The 14,766-nt window shown below is 38.7% G+C and overlaps 3 protein-coding genes and 2 non-coding genes across 7 annotated transcripts; 2 read left to right on the top strand and 3 right to left on the bottom strand.

The window, feature by feature from the left end:
* Window positions 1–1,855: 1,855 nt before the first annotated feature.
* On the bottom strand, window positions 1,856–3,350 carry LOC108849416 (thioredoxin O1, mitochondrial). The gene is made up of 6 exons (XM_018622968.2): window positions 3,056–3,350; window positions 2,858–2,923; window positions 2,714–2,764; window positions 2,543–2,622; window positions 2,286–2,330; window positions 1,856–2,179 (listed from the first exon to the last, which is right to left on the bottom strand). The coding sequence occupies exons 1-6, from the start codon at window positions 3,297–3,299 to the stop codon at window positions 2,081–2,083; spliced, it is 585 nt and encodes a 194-aa protein (XP_018478470.1). The 5' UTR covers window positions 3,300–3,350; the 3' UTR covers window positions 1,856–2,080.
* A 185-nt stretch (window positions 3,351–3,535) lies between these two features.
* TRNAL-CAA (transfer RNA leucine (anticodon CAA)) lies at window positions 3,536–3,619 on the bottom strand. Its single transcript has one exon. It is a non-coding gene; the product is annotated as a tRNA-Leu (tRNA).
* A 512-nt stretch (window positions 3,620–4,131) lies between these two features.
* Window positions 4,132–5,979, top strand: LOC108855007 (cationic amino acid transporter 5). The gene has a single exon (XM_018628692.2). It carries the CDS (start codon window positions 4,215–4,217, stop codon window positions 5,928–5,930), a length of 1,716 nt encoding a protein of 571 aa, XP_018484194.1. The 5' UTR covers window positions 4,132–4,214; the 3' UTR covers window positions 5,931–5,979.
* A 145-nt stretch (window positions 5,980–6,124) lies between these two features.
* On the bottom strand, window positions 6,125–13,576 carry LOC108855006 (vacuolar-sorting receptor 5). Of its 3 annotated transcripts, XM_057008772.1 has the most exons (15): window positions 13,560–13,576; window positions 13,077–13,527; window positions 12,099–12,794; window positions 11,946–12,034; window positions 11,805–11,880; window positions 11,658–11,741; window positions 11,499–11,575; window positions 11,348–11,429; window positions 11,174–11,256; window positions 11,021–11,084; window positions 10,819–10,947; window positions 10,640–10,746; window positions 9,617–10,539; window positions 9,405–9,508; window positions 7,705–7,957 (listed from the first exon to the last, which is right to left on the bottom strand). In XM_057008772.1, exons 2-13 carry the CDS (start codon window positions 13,369–13,371, stop codon window positions 10,450–10,452), a joined length of 1,872 nt encoding a protein of 623 aa, XP_056864752.1. In that variant the 5' UTR covers window positions 13,372–13,527; window positions 13,560–13,576; the 3' UTR covers window positions 7,705–7,957; window positions 9,405–9,508; window positions 9,617–10,449. The 3 variants fall into 3 exon arrangements, with proteins under 3 accessions (XP_056864755.1, XP_056864752.1, XP_056864754.1); XM_057008774.1 differs by lacking the exon at window positions 13,560–13,576 and having other exon boundaries at window positions 11,805–11,874; XM_057008775.1 differs by lacking the exons at window positions 9,405–9,508; window positions 9,617–10,539; window positions 10,640–10,746; ... (9 more) ...; window positions 13,077–13,527; window positions 13,560–13,576 and adding an exon at window positions 8,152–9,398 and having other exon boundaries at window positions 6,125–7,957.
* TRNAT-AGU (transfer RNA threonine (anticodon AGU)) lies at window positions 10,218–10,291 on the top strand. Its single transcript has one exon. It is a non-coding gene; the product is annotated as a tRNA-Thr (tRNA).
* Window positions 13,577–14,766: the final 1,190 nt, after the last annotated feature.

Raw genomic sequence — 14,766 nt, 5'->3', positions numbered from 1 at the left:
ATTTCCACCTGAACACCAATAAAATATCATATATTTCTACTTTAATCTAATTTATCTTATTAAAACAGAAACATTCTGTTGGACCTAATATTTATTTTGTAAGTTTTTAAATTAAATACACTTTTATACTTTATAGTTAAACATACATTAAGTCACTAATGTTCATTTCTTTATACTACTATCCATGTTTCCAAACAATATACTTATTTCTTTATACTACTATCAATGTTTCCAAACATATATTTTTTATACCACTATCAATGTTTCCAAATAATACAATAATTAATCTTAGTTATTTTATATCTATCATTTTCTCTTTAAAATTTTGTAGAAACGTCATAATTTCATAAATTGCAAAATAGTGAACTTTAAAATTTCGATTATAAGATTACAAATTATGAAACTATTACAATTTAAATCCAATTAGATTACATATCGGTCATCCATCAATTCAATCGGTTAGTCTCGGGTTTTAGTGATTTTTTAATATGAATATTTTAAAAATATAAATTGAATTGTCAGATCTCCGGATTAACCGGTATAATCACAATCGGGTTGAATTTAAAAATACTGATTTAAATGCAAAAATATTTTAAATATACACTCTTTAAAAATAACCAAAATATTTGTTAAATTATTAGTGAAATTTTTCATCGTAAAATATTCCGCGCTTCAAAAGCGCGGGTCAAAATCTAGTTTTATATTATTTTTACAAATTAGCCTCAAAAAACATAAAAACCTGAGCACTACACACTCTTTTTTTTTTGGTGTAACACTACACCCTACACACTCTTTGAGCAGCTATACTGTTCGTTGCAGCTATGTTAGAGTCTCAGACAGCTCCAAGGAGTCAGTCACAGTCCTTGAGCTCCTCTGGTTGGTTTTTGTTTCGCTTCAGGGATTGCATGTTGTGTACATTAGGGAGTGGTTTTAACATAAAGTGGGTGTAACATGAATCAGGAAAGAAGCAAGCTTTGATATCTTTATCAGACAAGAAGGATTTTTCTACTCTTGGCAACGGTCTGCAAGAGTTGGGGTATGTCTCAGTCACAACTTGAGTTATGTTTCTGTCCTCCTAAGTGTGTTCATGGATTAATTAAAGATGATTCCTTTCTTTCATCTCTAGATACACGATTGTTACTACTGGAGGAACTGCCTCTACTTTGGAGAACGCTGGAGTCTCTACTCTATCAGTCTATCACCAAAGTGGAGACGCTTACTCATTTCCCTGAAATGGCAAGTCTTAGTCTTATAGCTCCCTGCTGTTTCTTAAGTTTTGGTCTTGTGTTTAGTGTATTAAACTTAGATATCGTTTTGTTTTCTTCTTCTGGAAAAAAGCTTGATGGCCGTGTGAAAACTTTGCACCCAAACATACACGGTGGTATCCTAGCTAGAAGAGATGTTTCGCATCATATGGAAGCTCTTAATGAGCATGGGATTGGTGAGTTTTTACTGTGATATGCTATCAAATGCTCTAATCATAGTGTCTCTTTTACGCTAAGCAGCAGTTTTGCTTCTTTATTTGTATCCAATGACAGGTACACTTGATGTGGTGGTTGTCAATTTGTATCCGTTCTACGAAAAAGTCACAGCACCAGGTGGGATCAGTTTTGAGGATGGGATTGAGAACATCGATTTAGAATTACAACTTTCTTAAATCTTCACACCAATCATATTTGATTACATAAATTGAAACAGATATTATACAGTTTTGTTAAATTCATTAAAATATTAGTCCAAGTTTTGATGAATGCATGTTCATTATTATGTTAGTCAGTTCTGATGAATTTAACGCATATTTCTAGAGATTCTCATTTCAACTCCAATGGTGTTTTCCATAAATTCACACCTTCAATTCCCTGGTTAAATCATATATGATCCGGTTTAAATCACTGGACAAACTGTGAAACAAGGAAGACCACATAGGGCTCTCAAGTCTCAACAAAACAATACTAGCCCCAATAAGTCAAGGTTTAATTCACTGTGAAACATGGCAGAAACAAGTACTTTCCCCTGATTTTATTGGACTGGAGAGTCTTAAACTACACTTGCAAGTTGCAGCTATTCAGCATTGGTATTATCACTTGTAGAGCTGTTCCATGAGATTTTTCAGCTTCGTAACATCTGCCCCCACGATCTCGCCCTTTTTAGAGCCTTCTTTAAACAACTGCAGTGTTGGCTGCATCAAAAAAAATGTCCAAAAGACATATCAAAAGTGCTTGTGTAAGTACATATACGTGTTCCTGGTAGGTTGTTTTCGGAAGTAAAGGTTAAATGAAGCTCACCACAGCCGTGATACTCAGCTTGCTGAGAGTGTTTGAAAGTCCAGCCTACAGATATGGTGATATCTTTGTTACTGCAGTTTTAAATCGACATTCATGCGAAGAGAAGTTTGTGCAAACAAACAGGTGGGTGTATATATAACAATGACGAACACATTGTGGTAAACTCAACTACTCAAGTTCTATGAATAACTTGATCCTTTGGTTCAAGATCAGAACACTATAGAACGTACATAGGCATGGAAAGCAATTCAACATACCTCATCAATGTCGATCTTATACGTTGTTACATCAGGGTACTGTTTACTAAGCTCCACGATCACAGGGGCAATAAACTTGCCTGAAGTCAGCCATGGAACACAAACCCCATAAACCCACTCGCAAAGAAAACAAAAAAAAAACTCAAGTTTCTGAAGAAACAAACAACATACATGGTCCACACCAGGCGGCAGTGAAGTAGAAGACCGACGGTGAAGATCCACCTGAGAGAAAGAACACAGACAAACATAAGCAGCTACTTGATATGTGAAGTAAGTAAGCTATACAAGTAACACGTGGCATGATGTGTTTGTTACCTTCAGCTTTGCTCATTGCACTGTTGAACTCTTCCTCTGATTTCACTATAACAACACCATTTCCACCTATAATCATATAATCGAAGCAAAAACGACCACTGAATCATTCACCCGATGCAAAAACGACTCCTAGATCACATACTCGATACTAATGTCAAGTAAACACAAAGGAACCAGGAGAACCAATTGAGCGATTACCTCCAGCTGATGAGCAGAGGCTTCTCCGGCTGGGGAAAAGCGTTGTGGAGAAGTTAAATTCGACGGACGAGAGGAAGGTGGAGACAGGTAACAACGAGTTTCTAGGGATCGGCGACGGCGTCGAGTTTGGAGCCACAATAAGCGATCGGGAGGAGCTGGACAACGCGGAGTGGTATCGCGAGGAACGGAGTGTAGAGAAACGGCGTTGGAAAACCTGACGGGCGATCGAGAAGCTTCCTTTCATCTTCTTCTCCGGTTGGTTAATTGATGAACGAACGCTCGAGCTTTTTTGATGATTTTTAGGGGTTTTCGAAAAATCTGATTGTTAAGGTTTTGGTAAATTTAAAATTTGCAAAATGACCCACGTAAAAGTAATGACTTCTAAATCAGCCCCAAATAAATGATGTTATTACTTTTACCTTATACTATAAAACGACGTCGTTGGACATGACAAATTTAGAAAAATTGGGAAAAAACAATTGTCAGAAGTGGGATTTGAACCCACGCCCTCTTTCGAAGACCAGAACTTGAGTCTGGCGCCTTAGACCACTCGGCCATCCTGACATTGTTGATTAATCTTTTTATATTCTAGAACTAATCACGTAATATGTTTTATACAGATGCAAACCAAAGCAAAACTCCTTTAATAAAGATCACTCAGACCGACTACAAAGAACATCAATCTCTATATTTTAACCATTCAGATGAAATTTATATTCAGTCCATTAATGCAAAAAAATGAAAATGAAGTAAACTATTACTCTACCATCAGAAAAAAAAAATTACCCTGAGTTTTGTTTCTCTCTTACCTCCCTTTATCACTTTTACTTTTCCACCATTTTACTCCACTTAATACCAATTTCACCCTATATTTTGCCCATGCCTAAAAATAACTGCAGTTAAAAAAAGTTACAGCCACCAAAAATAGTAAATGAAGTTTCTATAGATGACAGACAGCAAGTCTAACAAGTGGAGGAGGTTCCATAATTGAGTCCACAAGTTGAGGATAGTAATGACTAATGAGAAACGGACAAAACAGGTTGCATCAGTACAAAGAACTGTCGGAGACGTCTGCTACTAGTCAAACAATGGAACACGATTGGTTGCATTTTTCTTACCTCTCTTCCATTAACAAAGCCTTGAAGCAGAAAAAGAGATAATGGACGGTGAGGAGGAGAGAGGATACTGGAGATGGAGCAAGAGAGATTTCTTCCCCGAGGAATCTTTCCAGAGCTTCGGTAGCTACAGAGCCGCTCTGTCTCAGACGTGTTCGCGGTTCAAGAACAGGTTGGTCAGTAGGTCTGACGACGAGAACGAGCGTGTCGAGCTCAGGAAACAGAGCGAGCACGAGATGAAACGTTGTCTCACGTGGTGGGACCTGGTCTGGTTCGGGTTCGGGTCAGTGATCGGAGCTGGAATCTTTGTCTTGACAGGTCAAGAGGCTCGCCAAGAAGCAGGACCAGCTATAGTACTCTCTTACGTCGTTTCAGGCTTTTCCGCTATGCTCTCTGTCTTCTGCTACACCGAGTTCTCCGTGGAAGTCCCCGTGGCAGGCGGCTCGTTCGCCTATCTACGCATCGAGCTAGGCGATTTCGCCGCCTTCATCACTGCTGGAAACATTCTTCTCGAGAGTGTAGTTGGAACCGCGGCCGTTGGTAGAGCCTGGACTTCGTATTTCGCCACTCTTCTGAACCGGAAACCGAACGATCTTCGGGCGAAAACCGACGTCCTCAGCCCCGGTTTTAATCTACTAGACCCGATAGCCGTGGTAGTTATAGCAGCTTCAGCTACGATCGCGTCGATAAGCACTAGAAAGACTTCACTACTCAACTGGATAGCTTCAGCTGTCAACACTATTGTGATACTTTTTGTGATAATAGCCGGTTTTATCCACGCCGACGCCACGAATCTGACTCCGTTCTTGCCTTACGGACCCGAGGGAGTGTTCCGCGCCGCCGCGGTCGTGTACTTTGCATACACAGGGTTTGATAGCATAGTAACAGTGGCTGAAGAGACCAAGAACCCATCGAAAGACATACCGATCGGTTTACTCGGTTCGATGTCGATAATCACGGTTATATACTGTTTAATGGCATTAGCCTTGAGCATGATGCAGAGGTACACTGACATAGATCCGAACGCAGCTTACTCGGTAGCGTTTCAGAGCGTTGGGATGAAGTGGGGAAAGTGCTTGGTGGCTCTCGGTGCTCTCAAAGGGATGACCACGGTTCTACTAGTGGGAGCGCTAGGACAAGCGAGATACGTTACTCACATCGCGAGGACACACATGATCCCGCCTCTGTTTGCTTTAGTCCATCCCAAAACCGGAACACCGATAAACGCTAACCTCCTTGTAACTATCCCAAGCGCTCTCATTGCTCTGTTTTCAGGTTTAGATGTTTTGGCGAGCCTCTTATCGATAAGCACTCTCTTCATCTTCACGATGATACCTCTCGCGCTGCTCGTGAGGAGATACTACGTGAGAGAAGTGACTCCAAGAGCTGATCTTCTTAAGCTTATCATTTGCATCTTGATCGTTGTTACTTCTTCAATGTGTACTTCTGCTTATTGGGGAATGAATCTGAAGGGGTCATGGATAGGTTACACAATAACAGTTCCTTTCTGGTTCTTGGGAACTTTGGGGATCGTGTTTTTTGTTCCTCAGCAGAGAAGTCCTAAAGTGTGGGGCGTACCGTTGGTCCCGTGGATCCCATGCTTATCAATAGCGACGAATATATTTCTCATGGGGTCTTTGGAAGCTCAGGCTTTTGTTAGGTTTGGGGTTTGCACTTTAGTTATGTTGCTGTACTATTTTTTGTTTGGTCTTCATGCAACTTTCGATATGGCTCATCAGCAAATCGTGCCAAGGTCGTAGTAAGCTATAAAATCACTCTTTTAATTAAATATTATTCTGCTTTAGACCATGATTATCCCTGATACTCAAATTGGGTATCTTATTTATTTTTTAATAATATTAGTAGTTAATGTGAGAATAAGAGACTTATATAAGATACCCGAATATTTAGGTCCTCCAATGCAAGTCTCTTATTTTGGAGTTCTTAAAAAAAATTAAATAAAAATAAAATTTATTTATTATACAAAACATTATAAAAGATAATATCTAAAACATGGATTTAAAAAAAACACAATAACAAATTTATTTATTATACAAAGCATTATAAAAGATCCAAATTTATTTATTCGAGCTCAGTTGTTGTCTTCATCTGATCCAAATTTATTCCATATATGTTCGACCAAATCAGCTTTCAGTTGTCGATGCATTTGTTCATCACGAATTGTAGTTTCAACACCGATCATTGTGGCCATACTTGGAGGCATTACGTCCTCAAGTTCGGGATCGACATGTGAACTTCTAGTGTCTTCTTCGAAATCTGTAAAATCAACAACATTGTATCCATCTCGTTCGTCATTAACTATCATGTTATGGAGTATAATGCATGCTCTCATAATCATCCCAATTTTGGCTTTATCCCAAAAACGTGCTGGGTTCTTAATAATCGCAAAGCGAGCTTGCAAGACTCCAAAAGCACGCTCGACATCTTTTCGGTAAGATTCTTGTTTTTTAGCAAATACCACCGCTTTCTCACTTTGTGGTAGTGAAATAGATTGGATGAAAGTCGCCCATTTCGGATAAATACCGTCGGTGAGATAGTAAGCCATATGATACTCTCTTCCATTGACAGAGAAATTGACTTTCGGAGCTTGACCATATATTATGTCATCGAAAACAGGTGAGCGATCAAGAACATTGATATCATTTGAGGTACCTGGAAGTCCAAAAAACGCATGCCATATCCATAGATCATACGAAGCAACCGCCTCTAAAACGATTGTGGGTTTTCCCGAGCCACGTGCATATTGCCCTTTCCAAGCGGTGGGACAATTCTTCCATTCCCAATGCATACAATCGATGCTTCCTATCATCCCGGGAAATCCACGATACTCACCAACATCAAGTAGACGTTGAAGATCATCCGGTGTTGGTCTTCTTAGGTACTCATCGCCGAATAAATTTATTATTCCTTCCACAAAATGTTCCAGACATGCCCGAGTAGTAGTTGAACCAAGACGGAGGTATTCATCAACAGCATCAGCACTAGAACCATATGCCAAGACACGAATGGCTGCTGTACACTTTTGAAGTGGAGAGAGACTAAGCCTTCCGAGAGCATCTTTCTTTTGTCGAAAGTATTGAACTTCATTGGAGAGTCGATCAACAATATGCATGAACAATGGCTTCTTCATTCTAAATCGTCGTCGGAATATATTTTCAGGATATATTGGAGTTTCACTGAAATAATCATTCCATAAACGTTGATCGCCTTCTTCCCGATTTCTTTCGATATGAATTCTTTTTTTTCTGTTTTCTATTTCTTCCAGTTGATTAGCATAATCAATGGTAAGTTTTTCGAAAAACTGATCAGAATATTGATCAAAGTATTGATCAAACATATCATCTTCTGATTCTTCTGATTCTTCAAAAGTATTATGAGAACCAGATGCCATAGTTAATTGAGAGAATTGTTTGATGAAATGTTGAGACAGAGAAGAACGATAGAAAGAGAATGAGAGAGTTGTTTGAAGTGTGTAGAAAATGAGAGAATTGTTTGATGTGTGTAGAGAACGAGAGACGAGATGAACTTTATATAGAAATAGATAATTGTTTTGTTTAACTTTCTTGTGACACATACACACACAAGACAAACAAAACAAAACATGACACAAAGCAAACAAAACGTGACACATGACAGACACAAACAAAACGTGACACATAACAACAAGCAATTCTCCAGACACAAACAAGACTACACATGACAGACACATGACTACACTCCGTGACTTCACTCCCACAAGGCTTCACTCCCGTGACATTGAACTGACCTGAAACAAGCATTTATAAGATTAGTAACCATATGCATTTATGCATTTATATAATTATGCATTTCTATAATTAAGAAGCTGAGACAAAAGACACAAGATGATGCATTTATATAATTAAGAAGCTGAGACAGAGAACACAAGAAACAACAACTACACGAGTTAAACTTAAACTTAAACTTAGACTTAGACTTCACCTAATTAAACAACTCATTGATGAGCTTGTTCTTCACAACTTCTTCACTCTCAGTAAGCGGTTCAGGTTTTGCAAATAGCCTTTCAAGTAGCTTCATTTTCGTCGTGTTTGCTTTGATAGTTAATTCCTCTTTCTTGATTTCCCACATACCCTGATACTCAGCCAGTACCTTCCCAGCCTTAGTCTTCTTACCATACCCCTTTGCAGCCTTAACACCCGGGGGGCGAATGTTAACATCAGGTTCACCAGTATTGGTTTCAGAGGCGTGAGAGGCTGAGGATTGTGCACCTTCATCACACTTCCTCCTTTTAGAGCTTCTGTCCGTTTTGGAAGTGCTCAGGCTACACCATTTCTGATCATATCTAAGCTCCTTCCACGCATGTTCAAGTGTAAATTTCTTCTTATAGTTGTTTAAGAAGATCTCATGAGATGCCTTGAGAACATCATTGTCGTTTTGGCCGCTAGTTTTGAGCCTGGTGGCTTTCTCATACGTGCCACAGAACTTGCTAACCTGATCATTGATCCTGTGCCACCTTTGCTTACAGTTACCATGCTCCCTCTCTTCACCCACTCCAATCTTCGGGCTTGCCGCAAAGTAAGCGGCAATTCTTTTCCAAAAAGAATCAGAACGTTGCTCATTGCCTACTAAGGGATCTTTTGACGTGTTTAGCCAAGAGCTGATGAGGACTATGTCATCTGTATGCGTCCATGTTCTTCGTTCTTTACGCCCTGAAGGAGTGTCACCAACGTTTGGATGCTCCTCGCTTTGCTGTGTGCCAAACACAGTATCTTCTCCTAACTCAAACACAGTATCTTGTTGACTATTGAGAAGGTCAAAAAATTTGATGGGTGTGTGTTATAAGCCATAACGAAGAGAAGGGAGAGACGTGTTTAAAAGATGATAACGAAGAGAAGAATGAGAAGACAGAAGAGATGAGCAGAGATGAGCAATGTTTGAAAGATGATAAAGAAGAGAAGGAGGACCCGTGTTTAATAAAAGGAAGTGAAGAGCAACCATAAAGACAAGACAGATATCTAAAACATTCATCACAACCATACAGACTTGACATTTATCTAAAACATTCATCACAACATCCACATCGATTCCTATCCATTTATTACCAAGCTTTAACCACAATCTTTCTCTAACCAGAACATTAATTACCTAAATTCAACAATTTCTAATACTCAACCAGCATCATTTATTGTCGAGGTTCACCCATAACTAGAATGGAGCAAAGATAAAATATTTACATGTATTGCTCGTGTCGTCTTTGTTTATGATCAGCCTTGCTCATCTCTCATGATCCATCTCTGATCGTCCTTGTTTATCACAAACCTTCCTAATCTCTCGTGACCTCGACACAGAAACATATCAAAATTAATAGATATGATCAGTGAACCAATATATCATTATCAAAAACGCAAATCATTATCAGAAACACAAATAATAGTGAGCTTGAAACCTTTCTGCGAGTTGAAGTTAAACTGATGCGTCGTCTTCGGCTCTCAAGCTTGCGGTCTCGGAACCGCCGGAGAGTAAATTGGTCTCCGATGAGTTGATTCCTCGTCCACGAACAGAGCCACCTCTTATTTGATTCGTCTTCGAGTTGGAGAGAAGGCCTCGATTTTATTCCTCTTCGAGAAGGAGAGCAGCCGTCGATTTCATTCGTCGTCGAGTAGGAGATGAACCGGAGATTTGATTCGGAGTAGAGAAGGAGAGGAACCGACTGATTTGCTTGACTTCGTCGATGAGATGAAACTGATCTTTGCTCCCCTCGTTTTCTCCTCCCAAATGCGCTATAATGCGACGCGTGGCAAATAGCATCCGTGTCTTGTGTCATTTAATTAAGATACGTTTTAAGTGATAATTGCCATTTTTTCTTTTCTTTAATTGCTCATTTATTCTGATACCCAATATAACATACGGCGATAATCATGCAAAGGTATAAACACATAAGGACGAGGACTTTTGATCCAAAACATAAAACAGAACAGTAGCTTAGTTGGTAAGACCACCTTTATGAAACAGGATTGAAAAACCTATGGTGCCTACAGTATTCAAAGGCTTTCATAGCTCAGTTGGTTAGAGCACCCGTTTAGTAAGCGGGAGGTCTTGAGTTCAACTCTCAATGAAAGCATATATTTTTTATTTTTTTTTATTTGAGTAACTAATAACTTTCAGAAAAATAGATTGACGCCTCAAAATTTTTGATTCTTGACAAAAAGAACACCTCTTTACCCGGTTATACAATATTCCAACCAAGATTCAGCAGTCTTCATTACTGACCACTAGATGTCATATCTGGTTCGGGTCTTCATTAATGTTTTGGCTATCGAGTGGTATGTACTGAGACATTATAGACACTATCTCTGAGTCCATATAAGACTGCATCGAAATTTTAATAAAGATAGAAAAAATGATAATTAGAGTTTGATAAATGATGATGCATAAGAGAAACTTCATTAAGTAGCAAAGTGACAATTACCTGAAGATGGTACTTGTAGAATATATAAGAAGTTAAGAAGATGCATGTAACGGCGGTTACAACCACAATTATGAAGAACCATCTGCTTCGTGATCCACTTCTTCTCTCTGCACAAGCCGGTGTGGATGTAAACACACCGAAAAAATATCTACAAAAATAGTTCTTACATGGCGACATACCAATACAAGTATCTTGTTCTTTCATATAGAGACCATTATTGGAGCATTCACATTCATATCCTCCCCAATTGTTCTTGCATTTGCAGTCATCACACTGACAAGCTGGTTTTTCTTTGCATTCATCAATGTCTACTTACAAAACAATCAAAAAGATTGGTCAGAGAGAAAATGTCAAATCGATTTTACAATGAGAAATTTTCACCTTCGCATTTCAGACCATCTCCATGGAAGCCTAGAGGACAACGACATCCTGATGTCTCTGAGTTCTAAATTGAACAAAAACATACAAAAAAGTAAGAAAACAGTTACAAAACTCTAGTAACATGTGGAATTAAAAGCAGTATAGTCACTTAACCAAACAAGCAGAGGAAGTTAGACCATTCTTAGTTTCAGACCAGCAGCCTCCTTGATTCATCGAACATCTCGCAGGTCCATAAGCTGTAATGAGTAGCAAGAATAACTGTTTACTAGGACTAAAATCTGCAATTAATGAGATATATATTCATAAGAAGATGTTTGAAGAACATACGCTTGCAGAAGGTATAACCATTTCCTTTATATAGAACACCATTGACAACTGGGCACTCACATACTCTTCCTCTAAATGTGTCCTAACAAATTTCATGAAAAATATAAAGAAAGAGATGATATAAAAAGGTAAAATTCATTTGGCTCTATACCTTGCAAGCCGTTACATTAGATGTTGTATCTTGCCAACACCCACCATTTGCCACAAGACATTCATTGGTCTCTATATCTGTTTCAGAATGGTGAAAGCAGAAGAGGTTGTTAGTATGTTCTTCCGTGAATACATCTATCTAGCTTATAAGTGACGTGACCTGCACTCAAACATATCAATGGTTCGGTTCCCTCCTTGTATCCTGAACATATAGCCTTTAGGACCAAGGTTCTCTCTAGTTTACCTAAAGCATCAAGCAGATTTAGTCTTTGGACTTTGTGATGATCCATGAGAAGGCAGAGCTTACCGCGGTATTGAGCATTGTTGATGATCAATGTCGGAAAGATTGTGACAACTCCACGCTTCTCTTGGCCTAACTGGTGCTTCAAAAATGTCATGAAAGAAATGATAAATAGCTCCGTGTCGTGTGTTTCAAGAAACCACAAACCTGAAAAGCTTGCTCAGCTTTTAGGACTTCATTCTCCACATCAGCATCAGTATCACCAATGCATTTCTTGATCTTCTCAAGAGACAAACCTGATTTAGAAAAAAAAGTCAAAAAAAATAACCCTGAAACTATTGAAGCAAAGAGATTGTATACCGAAAGATTTCACAACAGTCTCTGCACATTCTTTACTATATTTCTTCTCCTTCATAGAACACCTTATGTTAAAATCTGTCACATAATCCCACCACACCCAAGAACTATTCTTCTCCTTAGCTACTTTGTGAACACACAACTGTCTCAGATTCTCATAAACAACGTCTTTCCCATTATATCCATCTTCATAGTCCAGCTCAGGGTCAGGAGCACAGTACCTCCCTTGGTTTATACACTGACTCTTACACTGCCTGCTACGTCGAAGCTCTTGGGGACAAAACCAAGAAATGTAATGAGGTGTGAACAAAGCGTGACCACCTTTTTCAAGAATCTGAGCCGTTCCTTTGAAGTTTCTCATGAAACTCATCTGTTCGTTGCAGTGCACACCACATTCGTCATTAGTGTTAGCCCACAGCTCATACTCAACTCTCTCATCAGGGTTTGGTATTGACTCACTCCAGTCTATCTTCAGAACTACTTCTTCGCCTTTGTTAAGAGCTTTCTTGAGGCTATCTCCGAAAGAGCTAAGGATCAAAGCTGATGGGATCTTGATTTTTGCTGTAAAGCCAAGATCTTCATGTTGAGATTCCTCTGGTGAGTCCATTGCTATCAATGGCTCAACAATGTTATCTGCTAACAGAACAGCTGCTGCACCGGCTTGTTGCCCGTTCCATATCTTCAAAACATAGTTACACACTAAAAAGACAAAAGTACAGAGTTGAGATAAAGAGTTATATGAGCATAAGCTAGTGAAGCATTAGCCTATGATCCCCAAAATTTTAAGAAAAAATTATATATATAGAAGCTCTCAAGTTTATAAGAAAATGATAACTATATAAGCTTTAACTAAATTTTCTATATCCTCATGATTATATAAAAATGATAATTATATATAAAACTTTAACTAAATTGTATAAACCTTAACTAAATTGTTTAAATTGTCTAATACAGTTATAGTACTCAAGCTTTCAAGTTTACCTCCACGGTCAATGATGAGGATGGTCGGATAAGGAGACTTGGGCTTGAAGGTATTGTTCAACGGATGGCATCCGTAAGCGCCTTGGCCTGCGTACACGGCGGAGCCGATCATGAAACCGCCGTGACTTGGGATGCCAAAGTTTGCGATGGCTGCGTCGTGCTTAGCTTTCATTTCCCAGGAGTTAAGGACCGTCACGCTGCTCTTCTCCACGAAGAATCTCGATGAGGCAACGTTGACCACCATAGTCAACGCTAGAAACAGAGTCAAGACCGTTTCTTTGTTGCTCGGAGACATTGTTGACTTCCCGACAGCAACAGAACTGGTTGGTGTCTCAAGTTTCTGTGTTTGACCGAGAGAAAGATGAACTGAAGCTAACGAATGCGGAAGAGAGGATGACTTGGTAGAGTCAGCGGAGCTACCATGACTCTGCAACTACGAAATTGTCCGAACCTAAAAAAAAAAAAAAAAAAAATTGTCCGAACCTCTCTGTTTCATCGTTCATTATTTTATTTTCTAAATATTATTTCTGGCCAATAACTAATGACAAATTAAGCAATCGTCGTGAGGGGAAACGTTCAAAAATCCCAAAATATTTTGGAGGTTACTTTATGGGCCTACGAAGCCCATTTTGAACATTGCATACATGTCAGCATCAACAACAGAAAAGGTTAATCAAGAGACAAGTCTACATTGTATTTGTTGACCACACTGATGGGTTTATTTTGCAATATTTTAATTTCATCTAAGAAAGCTTTTCTTCTCTTTGACATTGAGTTGATAGGTAAAGCATGAGATAGCTTTTACTGCTATATTGCCTTCCTTTTCTTCTTTCTTGAATAAGAGAGATACAGGATGACTGATTAACCTTGTTCCTCTTTCTAAATTTCCCTTTCCGCAATGTAAACAGCTAAGTTATTTGCCTCTTTTTTTCATTCGAAGTTTAATCAAAAACTGTTTTATACTTATGTTTAGCTAAACCAAGTTAATATTTGAAATTGATTAGCCATGTTCTTGGTGAACGCAGCGTCCTGCAGCAGTGACTGAAAATTACAGTGCGACGGCAGTAAATTTAACGGTACGAAAAATGAAAATAGCCGCTAATTAATAAACTACCGAAAGTACAAAATAAGGGACGCAGCGGTTCCTTTTACTCTCTCGATCAACCGTAGCGTCAAGAAAAGTAGGCTGGCGTTACTTTATGAATGTTGTGCCAAGCTGTGTTTTGCCATGGTGATAGTTTAAATTTTCAGTCGTTGTGGCTGGTTGTGGCGTTCACCAAAAGAACAAAGCTAATAAAGATACCAATTAAACACCAACGTTGAGTTGGCCTAATGGTAAAGGAGTTGCGGCTGTAACTTCCGCCACCCGGATTCAATTCACATTGGGATGAATTATTTACAATATTTGGGTTCCCACCTTTCTATTTAACATTTGTTCCATAAAAAAAAGATACCAATTAATACTAAGATGTGTTAGTGCAAACAATTAACTGTTTGGTTTTAAGTTCCATCTCTTTCCAATTAAGTTTGATGTAATTTCTAGCGGTTCAGCTCGGTTAGGATTCTAATTCAATTTCATTTGTGAACAATAATTTAATTTGTTTCTGCTCTGTATGATTTTTCCAGTTACGGTTTTCTTTATCACTGTTAGTACAGTTTTACTTTCGGAATTGATTGATGTTTAGGTATT

Source organism: Raphanus sativus, chromosome 4 (assembly GCF_000801105.2).
Source record: "Raphanus sativus cultivar WK10039 chromosome 4, ASM80110v3, whole genome shotgun sequence".
In the NCBI taxonomy this organism is placed as follows: Eukaryota; Viridiplantae; Streptophyta; class Magnoliopsida; order Brassicales; family Brassicaceae; genus Raphanus; species Raphanus sativus.
The sequence above is the reverse complement of the archived record's forward strand: the minus strand, read 5'-3'. Positions and strand labels throughout refer to the sequence as shown.

Coding starts and splice junctions, on each gene's coding strand:
- LOC108849416 (XM_018622968.2), bottom strand. CDS start 3,299: ATGAAAGGAAGCTTCTCGATCGCCCGTCAGGTTTTCCAACGCCGTTTC. Junction 2,623..2,713: donor TGCCGCCTGGTGTGGACCAT/GTATGTTGTTTG, acceptor GGCTGACTTCAG/GCAAGTTTATTGCCCCTGTG. Junction 2,180..2,285: donor AGCTGAGTATCACGGCTGTG/GTGAGCTTCATT, acceptor TTTTTGATGCAG/CCAACACTGCAGTTGTTTAA.
- LOC108855007 (XM_018628692.2), top strand. CDS start 4,215: ATGGACGGTGAGGAGGAGAGAGGATACTGGAGATGGAGCAAGAGAGAT.
- LOC108855006 (XM_057008772.1), bottom strand. CDS start 13,371: ATGTCTCCGAGCAACAAAGAAACGGTCTTGACTCTGTTTCTAGCGTTG. Junction 11,742..11,804: donor CAACAATGCTCAATACCGCG/GTAAGCTCTGCC, acceptor TTGATGCTTTAG/GTAAACTAGAGAGAACCTTG. Junction 11,257..11,347: donor TGGTTATACCTTCTGCAAGC/GTATGTTCTTCA, acceptor TACTCATTACAG/CTTATGGACCTGCGAGATGT.